General features: G+C 41.6%; 1 protein-coding gene across 2 annotated transcripts in view; it reads left to right on the forward strand.

Moving 5' to 3' along the window:
- The first annotated feature begins 2,875 nt into the window (after positions 1 to 2,875).
- OSBPL1A (oxysterol binding protein like 1A) overlaps positions 2,876 to 20,882 on the forward strand; it is a 74,586-nt gene continuing 56,579 nt past the window's right edge. The window contains exons 1-7 of one of the 2 annotated variants that reach the window (XM_030500835.2): positions 2,876 to 2,963; positions 8,313 to 8,435; positions 12,010 to 12,095; positions 14,127 to 14,201; positions 15,303 to 15,414; positions 16,507 to 16,592; positions 20,229 to 20,373. In XM_030500835.2, coding sequence (XP_030356695.1) covers positions 8,315 to 8,435; positions 12,010 to 12,095; positions 14,127 to 14,201; positions 15,303 to 15,414; positions 16,507 to 16,592; positions 20,229 to 20,373 — 625 coding nt within the window. In that variant the 5' untranslated portion in view covers positions 2,876 to 2,963; positions 8,313 to 8,314. Of the gene's footprint in view, positions 2,964 to 8,312; positions 8,436 to 12,009; positions 12,096 to 14,120; positions 14,202 to 15,302; positions 15,415 to 16,506; positions 16,593 to 20,228; positions 20,374 to 20,882 lie in introns of those variants that run through there. The other variant, XM_030501678.1, reaches the window with a different exon arrangement.

Consider the following 20,882-nt stretch of genomic DNA (forward strand, 5'->3'; position numbering starts at 1 on the left):
TACCAACTACTAAGAGGAAAACTAATTCTATTCCAGCCAGAACCAGTATGCTCTAGTCTGAAAAGGAAGGAAACAAAATGTCAGTGCAATAAAGAGTTGTTATATCATAAATAAAATTGTGACGTTTCACCAGGAGTAGCAACACAAATGCCCAGTAATTCTTAAATGCTTTCCAGAAGTTCTTCCTTAGTTCAGCCCTGGATAAACCTCTAGCAAGGTAGGTCAACTCTCTAAATAGAAAGTGGAGTAGGGAGGTGCTGCTTGTCTTCTGTCAGCTGCAAATGGTACCTTGCAAAATGAGAAATGATCAGCATCTTGGCTTGTATAGTTGCTAATGATGACATCAACCACAGTAGTGTGGTTCTTTTCTTTTTTTTTTTTCATGTAATGACAATGAAGAGTGGTATTATTTCAAAATTTCCAGCTGAAATACTCCTAGTCATAGGGCTTGGTTGCCTGTAGCAATGAATTCAACTAGTTGATTATGTACTACGTCCAGCAGAAGCTCCCTCCCTGGGTAAGTTTCTTCTCAGGAAGCGCCATGGCCTTACAGCTTCAAATTCTGCAGTCAGGCTGCCCCATCACCTCATCCCAGAATACGAGGGGATGCAAAATATACTATACCATGAAAATCATTGACAGAACAGTTCAGTGAGTTCCGTGCAAGGCTGTTTGCCTGTGCATTCAGCCCTGATGTGGGAAGCATTTCATGCTTCCTGCATCACTAATTTCAGCACGTTATCTGAAAGAGGAAAGACATGAAAAAAGAAAGATAAAAAAATTGATATGTTCAAAAGGGAAAGAAGCCTTGTTATCAGCAACACTGTTTTTCTCATTTCTACTTCAAAGTCCAAACTACAGTGGGTTATTACTCTGGGATGTGCAAGGAGGCAAAACATCAGTGAAAAACAGGTGCTCCTTGAAGACGGGGGAAGCAGGGGGAGTGTAGTGATCCTGACCAGGAGACCACTGTACAACCAGGGGTCAGTGATCCACAGCACAGTCAACCTGAGCAGGCCCAGCTCTGTGCTGGGCTGCCTTCAGCCTGTGTGATGGGGCTGAATTCCATAGCTGCAGGATAAACTCCACCAGCTTCTTATCCCAGAGGAGCCTGCAGGCAACTCCTGCTTGGTGCAGGGGATTACACCACAGGCCTGGCCTTGCCTTTATCTAGAAGTGCAGCAAGAAGTCCTCACGTGAACACCCTTTATGAAGAGCTGTTTTCAGGCAAGAAAATTAAAAGAGCTCAAATGACCAAGAAGGAGCTTCCCTCCACGGATGGAATCTGTGCAGCGTGCTGTGGGAGAAGTCCATCCAGGGTCAGGCCAATGCTGCAGGAACGTGGGGTTCACAGCACCTGAAGGGACATAAGATTACTTGCTATCTGCATTACTCTTCTCTATTCTGTATTTTATTCAGCTGTTTGCTGTCAGGCCTTTCTTACTGAGATTCAGAGAAAACCCCTGCACTGACTGGCTAAAGGGTAAAGCTCTGCTCTGCCCATTGTAAACTGTGCTGTGTTGCAACGGGTTGTAGAGTAGGGGGATACTGATACTTTCATTTTATTACAAAAAATTACAGCAAATATGAGGAATATTGTAAATATTTTAATATAGCTTTTGTGCATGCAAAATATAATACAAAATAAGAAAAGGGAGCTTGGTTTTATCCTGAGGTTTTATTGTGAGCAGTTATGGCATTGTGAAAGATAGCTCTAAGCCAGAAGCAAGAGGAAGAAATAAAGGGAAAGTAACTCAGACAGACCAATAACAATGGCCGAGAGCATAAGGGAAGATAGAAACATGGGGATGAAACAGCTAGTGCTCTGAAAGTAAGGAGAGCAACTTGAAGACCTGCTCCAAAGGAAAGTCAACGTGGTCCTTCACTGAAACCTCTCAGATGTCCTACACTTATTGCTGAAGCATCCCTGGAAGCAGATCTCTGAAGATAATTAGAAGTCTAAACACAGTAAATTTGTGTTCTCTCTGCAGGTGTGGAGCTGTTCCTTTTCCTCTTTTGGTACTTTATTCTTAAAACAGCTATAGACAACATAGGAAAATGTAGTGTGCCTCATTATTTATGTCTCAAGAGTTTCACAAGAATTGCTCAGGTTTCAACTTGCCCACTTTTGGAGCAGGAGTTTCATCTTAATCTTTTGAGATAGTTTCTCATGGCACCTGTGGCTCCTGCCCTGCTTTTTCAAGCTCTCCTTCAGCATGTGACACAGACTCAGTCATGCCTCAACACCACAAAGCTTCCTTAATAAACTCCTGTAGGATTTCAAAGGCATAGTGGGAGTTTTCAAAATGCAAACCCCTTCTCAGGTGCTAGAGGCAGAAAACCAAGGTGCTGGCTATTGACTTCAGGTGAAAGGTGTAGTGGAGAATAAATAAGGGCAGGACAAACAGAGAGGAAGGAGGGATGGACCAAAGGGGCTTGAATGAAGGGAATGCTTCACTTTTTGTCCCCAGCAGTACCCAATCTCTCACTCTTTCAGGTTGCTTTTGGCCATGCTGCTCTTAGGAGCAGTGTGTGCATTCGCAATCTCCTTTTACTTGCACCGGCAAGTGTATAGGAGACTGAAGCGATTGCCAACGCGACCCTCTGGTGATACATCATTCTTGAACTGTCACAGTCCTCTTCTGAGGCGTTTTGCCCAACCCCTCCGCATCTCTCTGAACGCCTATCCGTGCCTTCGCGTTCCCCGCTCTGGCGGCTCCCCTCAGCAGGGGCTGGGGCTCTCTCAGAGAGCGCAGAGCGGAGCGCACCCCGTGAAGCCCCTCTTCACCTTAGACGGCTCTTCGGACAAGCCGCCTCACCCAGGCACCAGCCCCCCGGCTCCGGGGGGCGGGGCCGCGCTGTGGGGGCCGGGCCTCTGCCCCGCACCGCCCGCCCTGCGCCGCGGGTTGTGGGGGGAGCGGCCCGCGCTGCCGCGACGCCGGTGGCGGTCACGTGCGGGGTCGGTGCGTATAACAACGGGGGGGAGCAGGGGTGGCGGGAGCTGCGCGGAGCGGTGACCCGGGCGAGGCTGGCGGTGGGTCAGCACACCGCCACGGGGGGTGCGGGGACATGGGAGCGGCGGGAGACGCGCCCTCTCGCTGCCGTGTTTACGTTGTCGCTGCCGTTACTACGCCTCACGCTGTTCCTCTCTCTCGTGTCCGCGGGGCGGGAGGGGACGCCAAGTTCAGCCAGGGCCGCCGGGCGGGGCAGGCTGCGGGGCTGGCGCTGCGGGGGGAGGAAGGGGGGACGGGGCGAGATACGTGCCGCCGCCGGGCCCCTTCCCGCCCCGAACGACTCCAGTTCGGGGCCCGCCTCCCTTCTGCCGCCGCCGGGATCATGTTTGGGGCTGGGGGTGTTGTTGCTTCCCCGCTCTGACCCTTCCGCAGCGGGACCCGGCAGGCCGCCCGCCGTGCGGCCCGGAGTAAGGCTCGGCTGGAGGCTGAGGAGCCGAAGCAGAGGCAGCCGGGGGAAGGCTCTGGCCTTTGGGAAGCGGCGTGAGCGCTCGCTGTGGGGAGCGGGTGGCCCTTCCTCCCCCTGCTCTCCTCAGCTTTGGAGCCTGGGTGTGAGCGCACTTTTCCCCCAGGCGAGAACCTGCCGTGACGCGTGATCCTGCCGCCTGAGAAAAGTGTTTAATTACTGGTACTGGAACGAACTGCTCGGTTCCAGCCGCTTGTAGGGAACTTGCAGGCTCTGCTGAAGTTGTTGCGTGCTCGGAACTGCCGTGCTTGCTGCTGCTCCGGTGAGGTCTCGCACTAGCTGTGGTAAGCTTGATAAGAGCTCCTGGGCTGAAAAAAGAGTCTTTGATGTTACAGATCTAAACTGTGCACACAAAGCAGCCAGGAGGTGCCTAAGAACGGGGATTAGTTGAAATAGCTATTGCCTTGGCAATGGTATTGAAGAGATACTGTGTTACTGTATCTGTGTTCATTGCTACTTACTGCATCTGTGTTAATTGCTGTGGAGCAGACTAACTTTATTTTAGATAGGTGATGCTTTCACATAAGGCTGTGTCATAGAAGCATGTGCAACTTCTAGATCTCTAACCGAAGATTGAAAGAACTGCTATTAGATAACATCACTCGTGATTCTAGTACAGCAGCTCTTTCCTCTTGGAGCAGCTTCTCTCAGTGCAGTGTGTTGTGTGGGTTTGTAGACAGGTTCTGTCTGTTTGTGCGGTTTGGTGCGTTTTGTCCTCCTCCTTTACTAGCATTGCATCGTAACGTGTGCACGCTGGGACATGTAAGAAGACTTCCTAAGCAAGGATCATCCTTTCCTATAGGAATCTAGTTTTCATTGCTAGAGGGAGATCTCTTGAAATACTAGCTAGTGCTGTGCTTTTTACCAACCTTACTATTTGGCACAAATAAAAAGCTTCCTACACAACCAGTGGCAGCTGACTTGGAGCCTTAACGTTGAATTGGGCAGTGCCAGTACTGCTTCTGCTGCTTGTCAAGCTGCAGCAGAGTGAAAACCAGCGGTGTTCTGCTTAGTAGGTGTTGTTGCTGTTCTGGGCTGTGTACATGGCAGGAGGCCTCAGCAGAAGAAATTAAAGCAAAAGCACATGGGTCTTATCAATAGTGCTGCCCCATGGTCGGGGTGGTGCTTTAGGTCTTTGTAGACTACTTTGTGAGAAAAGCAGCTGGCTTTGTTTGGGCTTTTCCCTAGCAGTTGGATGAAGTTGGTAGTTTATATGGCAGTAGTTAGGTAGCCTTTTGTAGTTTAGTATTGTGCAGACCTCCCTTAAGCAGGCATGCAGGCAGAATGGTAACCTGGGCTCTCCACTCTGTGTTGGAAACAACCCCCGTGTGAAGGCAGATGCTGTAATAACATGAGAAGATCGCTCTGGCATAGGTCTTGTAGAAGATAAAAGCAGAGCATCTCAATGCTATTTTTTTATGCCGCCTTAAAGGGTAAAAGTCAATTAGCCATCAAGTACTGCTCCAGTAGTCTTAATGAGTTCAGCAGAAGTGCTCTGCAGTCACATCTCGGCTGTACAGGAGACATTAAATACTGTCCTAGTGTTTTCTCAAGGCATACCAGTGACTGTAGAGACTACCATACGAGGCATAAAGCTGAGCTGTGAAAGGCAGTTTAATCTATATCAGTTGTTTAATGGAATAAGGTAATGATGGCAACACTACTGACTGAACAGATGTCTGCTCTCTTTAAGTGGCTAGTAGCTTTGTACAATTCGTATAGGCTAACCTGCGAGTAGTATCTTATGGCGAATAAATTCAAACTAAGCTGCTCTCTCTGTGCTGATGGTGTGGTTTGGTACCTCAAAACTGGTGGGTGGGGATTTTGGAGCTCTCTTGGTAGTCGGTTGTATGACCAAATAAAGTCCTGTCTCCAGGACAGTGTGTGAAGTACAGTTGTAAGTGCATAATGTTTGAATGCTTGTGTATGGATTTCTTTCCATACTCTTAAACTTGCCTCTCAAACTTCTGCTGGTGGTTGCTCATCTCCATTATGGAATAAATTCTGTTGCTTAAAACAGTATTTTCAAGATTATGCTCAACTCTATTAAGAGCCCCTTTGCTGTCAGCTTCATTTAGGCACTTAATTTAGCTTGTTAGCTAAAACTTTGTTCTGTATCACTTGTCTGATGAGTAACTGCATGCATATTCGCTTTCCAGCGCAAATTGTAGAAACATTTTCATGTGAATGATCCTTCTAACTATGATTAATAGTCAGACAGTTATGCTTCTGCATCGCTGCATGCTTCAAGCTTACAAAGTCTGTTTGAAATCGGAGGCTTGGCCCAAACAGCAAAGTCTCTGGGGACTAAACCAGTGAAGCAGAGAGGTCTTTCTTGGCCCTGTTACTATGCATGCCACTCTACTGCTAATATTTGCTTTAAGAGTACAAATAAATCAGTGATTTTAACTTAATGACTATTTGTGGGGAGAAAAATCCTGCAAGTAATTTCACAGTGATTCAGCTTTCCGTATCTTGAGCTATTTAAGATTCTGCTCATGCGCATAACTGGCCTTGCTGCATACAAGAGTTGTGCATTTGGATCAGCTTCTTGGTTCCCTTCCCAAGCAGTCTTTTCTTCCTTCTCGTCAATATTAGATGGAAACTGAAGGTTTTTAATGTGTTGAAGGCGCATTGCAATTCATACCTGCTGTGTATGTGGTATGTTGACAAATGATATGGGGTAATGATAGGAGTTTGTTTCATCTGAGACGTTTGAAAGGTTGCTAAAGAAATACTGTGAAGGATTGAGCTTTGCTTCCTGCCCCCCTCTATCCCTGATGGGTAGATCAGCAAAATGAGCTCTAACTATCCTCTTAGCTTTTGTCTGTATAATTCTTAGTCCTGCATTCTATGTTTCCCCTGGAAGACTATAACTTAGTTTCAGAGAATGTATTACATACCGATGAACACATTTGATTTTGATCTTTTAGACACTGGTAGAACTGATTCATTGAGGAAAATTATACCTGGCCCAGTAACAACAAACTGTGCTGTGTTACCTTGGACAAGTGGATAGACTCCTGTTTAAAGGAAAAGGTAGCTTCAGGGCTTGAAGGACTGCTACAAGAACTAGTACTGTTTTGTTTTTCTAGTAGAACTGAAAAGCAGGTATAAATGAGTATTGTCTGTCTACTTCTGGAAAAGGCATTTGTATCCTGTCTGTGGTAAATTGCAGGTGATTGATCCAGTCTGTTCTTCTGAAGCATGCTAGAAAGGGCTTGGTTAGTGTGTCTGTCAAATTATTTGAAAACAGATTCCCTCTCTCCCTTTCCTGGTTGAGCAAAAGGTAGGGGAAAACTTCTTTGGTAGTCTGCCCTGTTCTTGTCTTCTGTCTCAGTCTTGGATATTACAAGATCTGTCACTGCTACAGTATTTTTGCTGCTTACCCAGTGTTATTGCTGTCTCATCTCTTGCTGAGTGGCTTCTTGTTTAAAGTGGTTAAAGAGCTCTCTGCATCTGTTGTAGCTGTGAGTGTGTATGGTGCAGTCAAGCTACCTGTTCAGTGCAGCAGAGTGCAAACAGTGGGACTAATCAAAACCTTTTGTAGTATAGGAAAGCTATCTATGTGAGGCCAGTAATGTTCTTTGTAATCATTAACTGACTGTAGAAATCCAGATTCTGCAGGATCTGGTAAACCCAGTTTTGGGTGAAGATGCCAAATTGCAAACACTAAATATGGACAACCTCTGCTTTTACTGTTGTTTTTAGCGGCAATAAATGGTGTATTGCAGCACAATATTTTTGAGGCTGCTTTTAAAATTGCTTCTTGGCACCTCTTAAAAGCAGTGTATTTAAATAGGACATTAAAATTGATTTTTGCCTGTGCTGAGCTGCTTCTGGGTCCTAATTGTAATAACATAACAGGAAAAAAAAAAAGGGGTCTGTGTGCACAAAATGAAGTCAGATTGTGATTGTGTCAGTGTGGAAAAAGACTGGTTAGGACATCACATTGTAACTGTTTTCTGCAGGAGTCCTGGTAAGTAGCAGTGACGCTTGCCCAAAGGTCTAAGGCTCCCTGTCTAGTTGAGAGTTGTAAAAATAGCTGTGATAACAGGTTTTGTTTTCTCCCTTCTTTGAAAGATGTAAATACTCCTTTTTTTCATAGTTCAAGAGTAGTAGCAAGATGAGAATTGGCAAGTGATGTGTTACGGTTACATGTTAACTTCTTTATGTTGTACTGTTGTTTCTTAAAGATAAGATCAAATCTACAAAGCTGTTTTGAGTATCTGACCCCCTTCAAGTCAAGGTTGGAAGGGGTCAGGTACCTGAGTACAAGATCTGATAGTACCAGTCACTGATGGATATCTGGGGCCTCCATGTGAACAGATTCTGTTCCCCAAGGGTGGCAGCCAAAACGAGACTCGGGTAATTCTGAAGAAATACTTGGGCCAAAAGGTATACATAATACTTTTTCCTCATTGCCTCTGGCAATCTTAAGGGGTAAGGGTGAAAACCTTACAAGGAAAAAGTAAATGCAAAATGGTTATGCTTGTAGTAAAGCTTGTTTGTTTGTGGCATACAGTTCCAACTGCCAAGCCACACTTAGAGCTGAGAAAACTGCAAAGCAAGAAAACATGGGTGTTTTGTTATTTAATTGCTTTGTATGAGGAATTTTAATGCCTCTTAGTGGCATGACTGAGTCTGGACTGTTGAAAACAGCTTGCACATTGAATGGGTTCCAGAGAGGAAATGATCATCTTTCTCATAACAGAGAATGAGAATTTAATACTAACATGTTAGTATTAAATAAGGGAGAAAAGTGACATAATAGTAAGCCATAACTTATAGCAGCATAAGAAATTGCAATATTGGTTCTTTCCTATCTTTATTAGAGATGAGTACTGAAGCAGAACAGCAGCTTCTCCATGATGCTAGAAATGGAAATGCTGAAGAAGTTAAACAGCTGTTGGATACCATGGACAAAGGAGAAATGAGTTTTTATATCAACTGTAAAGGTTAGTAGCCTTCCTCAAATGTCTGTAATCTTACTGTTGAAGCCACATGTAGTGAAACTGTTGTTGACAGCGTTATCTTGCTTTCTTTGGAATGCTCAATAGAGTAATAATACCCACTTAACTGCTTTTATCCCGGGACTTAAGGCCATACTTGCATAGAGGAGAAATCATAAAAGCAGAGCACACACAGTTGTAATGTACAGAAAACCTCAGAGTAATTTGCAGAAGTGTCAACATGCTAAAGAATCAGTATCTCTTTTTGCCTGTGTTCATGCTTATGCCAACTTTGGAGCTTTATAATGCTGAACAAAACAGACTGTGGTTTCCAGGGAGCCTCTGGGATTGTTCAGGAGCCTCTGTCAGGGCTGCAGAGATAAGGTCATTTGTGCTCTGCTAGGTGTGATTTTATTTTCTTTTTTTTAAAGGCCTGTGTTTCATTATATAGTAGCAGGAGCTACATCTTTTGCTACTTGCAGGAATGGTTGGGACGAATCATAGAATGGTTTGGGTTGGAAGGGACCTTAAAGATCATCTAGTTCCACCCCACCCGCCATGTGCAACCTTGTGTAAGCAAGTGTAAGCAACCTTCCACTAGACCAGGTTGCTTACAGCTCTGTCCAACCTGGCCCTGGACACTTGCAGAGATGGGGCATTCAGTGTGTGCTTTTTGCCATCAGCAGGTACATTAGGTTACTTGGGAAAAGAAAGTAAAACTGCTAGCTACCTGTGTCTTGGTCTTTGGCCAACACTAAAGTTTTGGACAGGCATAGCTAACATAGCTATGGCTAAGCAACTTTCCTGCTGAGCATTAGAACTTCAAATTGAGACTGGATTTGCAAGCTTGCTATCAGTTGCAGACTGCCTTATTTCTGTATTCATTTGGTAGCGTATTTCCTTTTATTTACATGTGTTTCTGGTTGCTTCACAAAAGTGGATGTGTATCCCACTCTTTCTGTGGACTGGTGTTTCTTTGTCATTGTTTAACTGTTAAGCAGCACTGAGAAAAAGAGTGCTGTGAAGGGAGAAGGGAGAGAGCAACTATGCTTCCTCCCAGCCATGACAGAGGGAACGCCTTGCCCTAAGGAGCAGGGAAGCCTGTTACCTGAACAAGCTCTATCCCTTTCCCAAGTCTTCATTCTTAATCATCAATTTACTCATCCTTTTGTTTGACTACTCAGCCCTGTTTGTGTTTTCCCAATAGTTAATGTAATCACCTCAGAAAAAACAAGTTGTAAAATGCAAACCCTTGCTACTTCATCTTCAGGGAGCTAGTTCATAATTTAAAGGGGAACCAGACAGAACTTGATAGAGCTGAAGTTCTCCACCCTTACAAGTATGTCCTCTGCAAATATTCATGAGACTCTGTGTAGTGCCTAAACAGTTGGAATAAAAGTACTTTAAGATTCATGCAACAGTACCCATAAATAAGTTGCTGAAATCTTTTGTTAATGGAGGAGATTTCAGAGTTTCAGATGTGTTCCTATACATAACCTGAAGTCAAGAAAGCATAATGAAATAGCATAATCTGCAGTCCTGTATTATATCAAGCGAACTGGTCTCTGGTTAGCATTCCTGTTCAAACTCAAATGTTAGTATTGTGCAAGTGTGCGGCATAGAAGAGACTCTCCTAACGAAGGAAAAGATGGAGTTTAGCTGTTATCCTTCCAGTTTAGCGCTGCATGGCCAGCCAGCTAATACATGCTTGTCAATAGGAGGTCTAGGAAGCTAGGGCAAATGTGCTGGTGATAGTTCAGATTAAACAAAATAATTCTGAATGTGGAATCTGTACACAGTGAAATATGTGCTTTCTAAATTCTGATTTATTCTACTTTCCTATCCTTGCACCTTCCCCAGGGTAATGCTGTCCTGTTTTAAAATAGTAATTACAGGGCGAGGGGAGCAAACACTTGTGGTCACTTTAAGAGAAGTAACAAAAACCTCGACAGCTTGAGAAGTAACTGCTCAGCTAACATCAGAAATGCAAACATTCAGAGTGGATGCAGAACAAGGGCCTCTGGTATTTTATTCACAGAGAACTACAAATCTGGACAGGTTCCTGATTCCGCCTCCCCACCCCCCATGACCAAAGTCCTTGACAGCAGCACTGCTTTGTCAGTCCTGTAACTCATGACTTTCTTGGGCTAACTGTATGTATTCAGTGCAGCTTGGACCTTTTCTGTGTTCTCTGAAAGAATCTTCTTCCCTGCTAGACTGAGGGATGAATGATGTCCATTTAGTACATTATCCAGCATAAATAGCCTCAGAGTTAGTGATCCTCGCAGTATTTATCTTCTGTGGTACTTTTGCTCCTCAATCACATAGGGCAGCAACCCTCTTACAGGCCAGACTGGGATGAGGGAAAATACTAAATCTGGGGTTGAAACAGCAGAAGGAGTTAAGAAGAAAGAGACTCAAATAACAAAAGAAATAGCCAATAAAGGGCAGAAATGTTTAGCTGGAAACAGTTGCAAGAAATGGAAAAATATTTCAGCTGTGAACCACATTCTAATGTTAATTTGTAATACAGCAACAGAAAGAATTATGAACTTGCAAGACCAGCAGTTCTCTTTTCTCGTTGTGCTAATGGCTTGTCTCTCCTCAGGGTAAACTTATGTAGTGTTCCAAGCCTCAGTGCTTGAGGATACACAAAAGGGATAAACTTACTGGTGGCAGTAATTTCAAAATAATTTCCAATGCCTCACTTTCACTTTGCTTCCAAATACAAACTGATAGCTTTTAGGTGGCACTTGGAATGCTGTGGGTCTGTTGCTTAGTAAAAATAAAGCACAAATCAGCTTTGCCTAATACAGTTATGATTGGAAAGTAACATGAGTTGTTAAAGTAGTAATCTCTAATGCTTTAGTATCTTGCTTTTAAAGAAGTGATTGTAGGATAGTTTGGGAATTTCATTTATACAGCCAGTCCTCCACAGCATGCTTTAAATGTTCTTTAAAACAAATAATAGTTCTCCTTGCAAGGTCACTTCTGTGCCTACTTCCTGCCTGTACTTATCATTCCTGCAGAGCCTTAGAGCTGTAGGTGGTACATGAGTTCTACACTGCACAGAGCTTTCAAATCATAATACTTAGGAAGGCTATCATTATTAAAAATGAGTACAAGCACAAGATAACAAAACCCCCCTAACATTAGGTCATCCCTCCTGTTTTGTTTTGAATCCTCTGTTTGGCAGATGGGTTGTCCTACCTCTTATTTGTGTGCAGGAAATAAAATCAGGTAAACTTATGTATGCACAAGATAAATGTGTACTTGCATGTGCTGCTTTCATAGTGAATGAAACTGAATGCTGCTGTTGAACAAAATATTACATGGAAAAAAGTTTAATTCTCCATTAGGCTGCCTGACTTTCCTTTCAGAAGGATTTTGTAGGTTTCAATCTAGTGCTGTCAGACTGCATTCCAGTGTACTAATTCAGATGATATTAATAGTATTGATGCTTCCAGCCTCCTTGCTCCTTGTTACTATGCAGAATGATCATCCATGCCAACCTCCAAGCACATGACAAGATCTTTCTTGTATTGTGACCAAAACTTAATTTACCTGTTTTGTCTTTTAGGCAGAAGTAAATCCAATATGGGTTGGACACCACTTCACCTTGCTTGCTACTTTGGACATGCTGTTGTAGTAGAGGATTTGCTGAAGGTATATTTCTACTTGCTTCTATGTGAAGGCAGAAAATTCTTTGTTCTAGAAGCAGTTAGTATTCATTCAGGTTTTTGTGACAGAAGAAAGGCAGCTTTGCAGAGAGGCAGAGTCACTTCTACAGTTTATCTGCATGTAACATAGTGATAAATGATTGTTAAAACTCAGGAATGAAATAGTTGCAGTATGGGTCAGCCCAGTTTACAAGGACCCAAAATAGTGACAGTGGAAGTCTATACAGTGGTATACAGCTGTTACTCTGAACACTTTTTACAATTGTCAGTACTTAGCTAACTTTCTCATGAGTATGTGTGTTTGTATAACCATCTGATTGTAGGAATTAAAGATGTATAGTATCTAAGTATGCACTCATAAAAGCTTCAGCTTTTTTCAAGGTTAGTGGATATCTGCATATAATAAGCCAGCATCTGACAATTGTAATGCAAATGTTTCAAAGACCTGTCTAGCTTACTGTCTAGCTATACTTATACATGAAGTATATAGCTTAGGCAATTTCACTTACTGAGTTGTGAGAAAGGCTAAAGCAAAAAAAAAAAAAAGTCTGTTACCTAATTGTCTGTTGTGCATAGAAGTGTGTCCAGAACTCTGTGCAAAGTAACCTGTGTATGTTTCTTCCCAGGTGCAGCTAACATAGTATAATTTTTTTTTTTTCTACTATCATTGAAATAATGAACATGTGATGAAATTATGAACCTGTGTTATCAAAGCTGACCTATTTGTCTCTTTGGAGCTATATCTGTGCTGCATTTGTAATTGTTTCTGACTGAATTTATTTTTTTTTATCCTCAGCTCTCAGGGTAGCTTCAACTAATCCTAATTGATTTATACCCTATTCATGTTGGAAAGATTTTGCTGTAGATGGCAAGAACATGCTAAGCAGCCTCAAATACCTGAATTTCATTCAGAATAAAGGCTACCAGCAATAGTCATGACTCTAAAGGAGGAAACAAAGTTGGGATTTCTTTGAGAAGTTCTTCTCTAGCCTGCAGACTTACTCAGTAGATAATGCTGTTCTCAATCCAAGAGGGCTACTTTCTTTGCCCATAGGGCTCTTGAAAGACTATTATTTAAAGAAGAAGTTAAAGAAATAATAAAGGAGGCTGTGCATGTCTGAAAGCTAGGCATATATAGGTATGTCTGTGTACTTGTGCCTAGATTTTGTGCTTAAAGAGTAAGTGAATGAGGAATTACCAGAAACAGAACTCTGGAACTAGTCAGGTTCATCAGTTAACTTTAGGCAGGCAGCAGTGATCTGGGTAAATTATGTAATTTTAAACATATGTGATAAAGTTAAGTAAGTTCTGCCCTCTTTATGACCTTTTGAGATTAGGTAAAGCAGTGTAGAAGAAATTCTTAAGGGAAGGATAGGATTTCTTGGTTTCCTGGAACAGTGCCTGTGCAGTGTGGCAAGCAGTCTTCCTTTCAGATAAAAGGTGTGGAATGGAGAAATTGTGTGACAAGAAGAAAGGACATTCAAGCCAAAGATTATAGAAGAGAAAAGTGAGAAAGTTTCACTTCAAGTGAAAGAATAGCAATAGCTTCCTGGAGGGAACACCACTTGTTAAATCAGGAGCACCAGGAGGCTGGTACTACTCTATGCATCTGTAATAATACATGTATGCGTGTTATACAGTAGCACTGCAATTCTTTCATTAAGTTGTTTAGATTTTTTTTCCCCAACACCTACACCCTCACCCCAATAAATACCCCCAAAACAAACCAACGCCCCCACTCCCTGTGTTAAACTTATTTTCCATATACGTTCTTAAAAGTGAGATGCCGGGAAAACATGCAGGAGGAATTTCCTTTCGAAGCAGTTTATAGATGCTGGTTATAAATTTTACGTATGTAGTTTATCTTTGCTTCCAGGATGGCTGTATTACAGTTCTGATATAATTTGCCATGAGGCCTACGTTAGTGTCCTGTCCTTCCCTTTCCCCCAGTCAGAGAGAATAGCTATATAGTTCTTGCTGGAAGGACATTCAGATGTCTTTGGGTCTCACTGTTTAGGCTGGTGCAGATGTGAATGTGCTGAATGACATGGGGGACACTCCACTCCATCGTGCAGCTTTCACTGGACGTAAGGTAAAGTATGTTGGCTTTTTTAAGCTTCAGTTGTAGAATTAGGGAAATACTAGCAATAAGATCGCTTCAGAAAGATGTTTTTACAGTGTCTGAAAATGACTTACCTGTTTTGGTACAGTGCATTCAAAAGGACTAGGCACATTGCCTAGCTGTCATAACTGTCCAAAATGGTACAAATATGGAGAACACTGGTCCATGGCTTCCTTTGGTATACTTTATGTCCTTTTTTAGCTTTCTGTTGTAAAGATTTTGCTGGCAGATAGGAAAAGAAATAATAGTTGTCTTCACCTGTAGCACTGTGCATTAGTTGAGTTGTGTAACTAACTTATGTTGCTTGTTCTGCTGCTTCTGTGTGTCAGACAACACTGAAGCATAGTGCTACCTCTAGCTGCAGGTTCTAATTCCTGTGTGGAAACCAGTGTAAAGATTCCTGACCTACTACTGAAGTACAACAGATTAATTTGTGTTTGTGCCTAGTATGTTTGACACAGTAAAAGGATTAGGCATTGCTCCTCCCAACTAATTGCGTATTTACATAGAGAGTAACCACATTGTTTTAATCTTAGTAGCTTTTGGAGTGGAAAAAATATAAATTAGGACACATTGGTCTATTTGGTGTCTGGAAGTGCTGTTTCTTCATAGAAAACTAGAACTAAAGCATTTTTTTATAGGCCTATAATGTGAGACTAGTTTGATTGTCTCCCACAAGCCGCCACCACTCCCAAAGTAATACTGGCCCTATGGATAACCTCTTGGCCCTTCAGAAGGAGTGACTATATAGTCTCTCATCAGAAGAGCTATTCTTTCTATTTTTATCTGTCAAATTCAGCATTCACACCAGGTACACCAGCTTTTAAATCTGAGCAGGTCTGTTCAGCTAAAACAGATCTGTTAGTTCCTTCAGGATGACTGATGTGAGAGGGGAGGTTACAGTTGGTCCTACTCTCCAATCTCTCTAAAACATCCCTTCCTGTTTTTGTAAGTCATGAGTGGTGAGAAGCCGTGACACAGCTCATCTCACAGGATGTTAGTAGCTGCAAAGCCCGATTATGGCCTTGTGGTAGCACAGAGATAAGCAGTGTTTTTCAAATTGTTTTCCAGGAGGTGGTGATGTTACTCTTACAGCATAATGCTGATACTTCTATCATTAATGGGAGTGGAGAGACTGCAAAAGAAGTTACTCAAGATAAAGACATAAGGAATATGTTGGAAGGTAACTTTAATAGGCCATAGCCTGTTTTGGTTTGGTTTGGTTTTTCAACACTTGTACATTCTAAAAGCTTATTTTTCTCCTGCAAGTTATAGAAGCTCAATTGAATTTTTTTTTTTTTTTCCCCAATGACAGAATTTAAAGAGAAGTCATAGTTAATGCCTGCAAGCAACTTGGAGAATTAAGTGTTGTGAATGCAATAGCATTATTCAAGTAACTATTTCAGTCCTGCTGGAGTAATCCTTGCTATAGCTCTGAATGGTACATGGCAGTCAAAGCCTTAGCTCACTGTAAGAGGCAGAGCTCAAGTCAAGAGAACTAAGTGACTTTGCGTCAATGAAAGAATTACAAGCAAACTTCTGAACAGTTTGCAAAGGTGACCCAGTTTTGAATCAGATTTAGAACTTGCTATTGCAGTGTCAGAAGTTATGTCAAAAGGAGGAAAAAAAGTAAAAAAACCCCTTTGTTTCCTCCATTGCCTCACAGGTGTTGAAGGTGAGGTAGATGGTGTCCGAATACTTACATAGGCTCACTGCTTATAGTTCTGGAGAGTTCAACAGCTGTGTTGCTTCCTGGGGTTATGTAAATGCTGCTGAAGCTCTGTGTCCAGTACATATATGTGAAAAGTGATCTCTCTTCTGATTCTATATGCAAGTGCACAGGTAACTCCTTTGTGCTGCTCATCTACTGGATTGTTAGAGAAGACTAAAATTTCTGCAGGATGATAGGAAGAGTAGAAGAGAAACTGAAAAGAACACAGGGAAGATCTGATGGGAGTGTCACATAGTTCCCCTGTTTGCCCTTTTACTAGGGAGTGGGGCTGGGTTGTGTTTAAAAAAATAAAAACAACATATATATGTACAGGTGTTTATACACTCATGCATCTTTTCAAATATTACACGTTTTTGATCTGACACAGACTTCTGTGAATAAATATTCCATTTATACCTGTCCCAAATAAATAATACTGGAAACTTGTGCTTTTCTAGGTTTGTTTTGATATAGTTTCTTGAGCACTGTACCACTGTACTTTATATGTACTTGCTACTTTATTGAGACTGACCTTAAATTTGGGTGGCTTTTTTCTTTTTGTAGCAGTGGAAAGAACACAAGAAAGGAAACTGGAAGAAGAACTCTTAGGAGCAGCAAGAGAGGGGGAAACAGGGAAACTGACTGCCTTGGTAAGAATCCAAGTTCCTGTAATAATTTTATGTCAAGTGGTTCAAGCCATAATGCTAATGTAACAACATGTGACATTAGGCCTTGCATTTCAAAGTGCTGTGACTTCAAAGTATTAGTGCTGTGCACCTTGTTACCTTGGTAAGGTGCTGAACCCTCCAGGGTTTTTCAGCCTCCTTGTGGGAAGCTGCACAATAATGCTTTTTCAGCTTCTTTCATGTTTCTAAATACTCTGTTAGTTGTAAATAGCAGTGTAATGGTTCTAGATCTACTGGCTTAAGCTTACGTTTTGTGGATAGTTTAATTTAGTCATGGGTACCTAGGTTTTCACCACAACATAGCGTATTTTAAATCTTGAAAGTGAGCTTTTGTTGTTATCTGTTGCAGCTGAAGTCTTTACTTTTTAATGGACAGTCACCTGCACAGCATAATTTCATGCTGAGTAGGAACTGAAAAATGTGTGTGCACGCAGTCGTAGTAACTCAGGCTGAGCAATACCATGGTGTGGTGAGCCTATTGGAGAAGCAAAACACAGAAGAATTGAGACTGGAAGGTGTGTCTTGAGACTATCTAGTGCAACTCCTGTTCCCAGAGCAGAATAAAATAGAGCAGGTTACCCAGGACTGTATCCAGTTGGGTTTTACTTTTGACATATCCAGGGTCTCAATGCTTGAACTAAAGCTTTTGAGAGTCCTGAAGAGTTTATTGGAAGTAAGACATGCAGTATGTAACACTTTCTACCTAGTTAGCACCTTTAGTAATGACTTCTAAGGCATCAGAGCAGTCTGAATACATCTGTGTACTTCTAATGGAAAATTCACAATCCCTGAGACTTGTACATTGAGAAATTTGACATTCTCATCTGCCTAGAAGCCACAGTGAACGCCTGTTCAAAATCTGTTTCTGTCCTCTCAATTTCTCTCTTCTGGTCTGAAGAGGCCTTGTCCTAACTCCTGTTTGCATGAAAACTGTTTTAAAATCTTTGGTCATCCTTGCAATTTTTATTTGTACTTTTTGTACTATCTTCTTTGAAATGGAGAGAGAACCAGAGCTGTACACAGTACTCAAGATGTGAAAGAACGTTGCATTAATACACTGTCATGGTTGTATTATTTCTAATTAATACACTGGCAAAAGTGGTCTGTTCTTGATTCTGGTAGTTTTTAAGACTTGTTGTATTTGGTGTTGTGTGCCTGCTGACTAAGCTTTAAACTGATGTAGAAAAAGATGGCTCCTCATAGAAATTTGTCATTTAAAGAACTGTGCTTTCTCTTATGTGTCATGTAACCATGCATGCTCATGTAACTCTTCCTGTAAACATTTTCATTTCTAAATGTTTGGTTGTTTGTTTTTTTTTTAAACTGTTTAGTATCATTGAGCTCTGTATACGCGAGGATAACTACATGTTAACCTCTAAAACTTTTCAAAGTACTTACCACGTTTGACCCTCATGCAGTTTTTTACGTCAAGTCTAAACTGATGTTTCTTGGAATCATTTGGTGAATGTTTGGATCTCTGCCCACTGAATTACAATTTTAAAACTCATGATGACTCTTGAGGAAGTCCAAAGAACTTTCTCTACTTACAGCTCTATGGTGTAAACCTCCGTGACTTTCCTACCCTTAGGTTAATACCTCTGTGGAGAATTTGTGTATCTCTTCTGAAATGCCTTTATCTTGAGAATTCCTCATGCTTTGCCTACTGATTTTCAGGCCTTTCTGCTCCTACTGTATCTTTATTAGCTATTATGCTCATGAATAGCTGCTTACATCTACTTTTATTGTGAGACCTAACACACCAGAACTTGTTCTCTACTGCCCTGCTTTTAGAGCAGAGTGCCACTTCCATGAAGGATACTATTTTATTACTAGCTTTCACTTTTCTTGATTATTTTTACCAAAAAAGACCATACTGTATATTATAACACAATTTTCTTGAAGAGTAAGTTTAATGGAGCAGTTTATTTAAACCTTCTTATTGGACTTCAGACCATTTTTTTTTTTTTTCTCCTTTTCCTGCACACACTTTAACTTTATAACTGTTCCTTCTGTTGAAGTTTCTTGAAGTCAAATGGTAGTGGTGGCTTTGTGCTTCTCTTTGTCAAGATTCTCACTAGATCACAGTGTGTTTTGCTACTAAAAGCTAGATCTTCAGTAGCTGAATCTTAACTCACGCTTTTTAGTCTACTTGAGGCAAAACCTGTGTGTTCTTCCTGCGACTTTTCAAACATACCATATGCTTACTGAAATGACTTGGAGAGCTTTTTATCTCAATTAGTTGACGCATGAAACTTTCTTCAAAATATTGCCTTGTAACAAGGTGTGAGCTGCTGAAAGCTCAGGCTTAAAAGGTGTGGAGGCAAGAATTCAGGAGGCAGAGATAAGGCAGATGTAAACCAGCTGATTGGAAAGAGGTAAAGCAGAAATCCTCAGATCTCAAGTATTTGACCTCAGTGTTAATGAGGTTATAATTCTACAAGCTGTTTCTTTTGGAGTTGTGTTCTTTTTTCAGTTGAACTGTAAGTAACAGGACTACTTCTGAAGCACATTTAAGGTGGTTACTGCTGATGCTAACTTAAATTGCTGCTATGGGAATCCTGTTATGGAGTTTTTTCTCTAAGACAGCATTTGGCTAATGCAGGAGGCTGGAGTTTCTCTAAAACTGTTGTCATGCATTTGTGACTCTAGTCTCCTAAGGCTGCTTAAACTATAATGGCTGATGGTGTAAAACAGTTTGGGTAGGAAGGGACCTTTAAAGATCATCTAGTCCAACCCTGATGTACATATCCAATAGCTATGTATTTGAGAAGGAGTGCAGTGGTATTTTAGGATGGTTAGTATTGTTATGCTTAATGACCCTTCTCTTCAATGGTGTCAATTTCTCAAACCATTATACTCAAGTAAAACTCAGGGGGTTTTGGTTTTTGTGGTTTTTTGTGGGTTTTGGGGTTTTTTTTTTTTCTGTTTGTTTGTTTTTTTGTGGTTTTTGTTAGTTTTTTTGGCTTGTGTTTGGTTTTTTGTTTTTTTGACATTAGAGTGGCTGTGTAAAGTTAACACAGTAGTTAAACTTCAGAATGCAGCTAAACTGTAATTGTATAACAGACTGCCTATACTAAGAGCTTCTAAATGGCCTAGGATAGCTCAGTCACTGAGACTCTCATGCCTGCCACCCTTCTGTATAAAGTTTTTACTCTCTGAAACAGGGCGGCTGCACAGACTTGTTCTGGATTTAGCACTGGTCTGTGCTAACTCTCAGGCTGTGCTCAGGAGTCTTATACAGGGAACAGCAGATTTTGATAGAATCTAACAGGGCCATTCTAGCAATGTAAGTGACTGAACTTACAGTGCTGTGCAACTCTATATCTGGCGCTATGCAGTTGAGCAGGATAAATGTTTCCATGTTGTGCGGTAGAGGTGGAAGGGGTACAGCAAGCAAAAAACCTGAAGTGTGTTACTCTAGCTGAACATCTTGATTGTTGTAGCCCTTACCCTTCTCATAACACTTGCTACATGCCCTCTTCATTGCCAGACCTACACTGAAGCATGCTAGTTACGAACAGCTAACTTTGAAAAGAATGCACATGGCATCTGGCAAGGGATCAAAACTGATAAGTAAGCACAGCTTTGTTTTTTTTCCAGTTGAACAGGCCCAAACCACCTTATATCAACTGTACAGATCAGATGGGGAACACACCATTGCACTGTGCAGCCTACCGTGCCCATAAGCACTGTGCATTGAAACTTCTAAAAAATGGAGCAGATCCTAAAATAAGAAACAAAAATGGTGAGTACCAAATGAAAGTATATAAGGTATTAAGAGGAGACAGAAATTCAACAGCTTGTATAAGCTATGTTACCTACTGCTCAGTGTTCAGAGAAAATCTTGTGGTGCTTTACAAGCTTTGGATTATAAAGGAAGCCCAACATTGACTAAATTGCAGGAGATTTAAGACCTGTAGCAAAATACTTATGTATGCTTTTATTTTTCAAACTTACTTGTTTCTGAAAAATTTACCTGCTGTCTGTCTTAATTATAAAATGTGTCTGGCTTTTGTTTTCTTGATGCTACACACTGAACACAGGTAACAAAAAAGAGTGGTAAGACTGCAGATGTGTCCTAGACAAAGTGGCTATTCAGAAGGCGGCTTCTAATGAAAGTGAATCAGGAAAGCTTTATGCAGATGTTGTGTGAACTGCGTACTTGTCATCTGATTAAAGATGCCTCTGTCTTGATATCTGTGAAACTTCTGTTTTGTATAGCTGAAGAGCTAAAAACAAAACTTAAATAAGAGC

Source organism: Strigops habroptila, chromosome 1, assembly GCF_004027225.2.
Source record: "Strigops habroptila isolate Jane chromosome 1, bStrHab1.2.pri, whole genome shotgun sequence".
Taxonomy (NCBI): Eukaryota; Metazoa; Chordata; class Aves; order Psittaciformes; family Psittacidae; genus Strigops; species Strigops habroptila.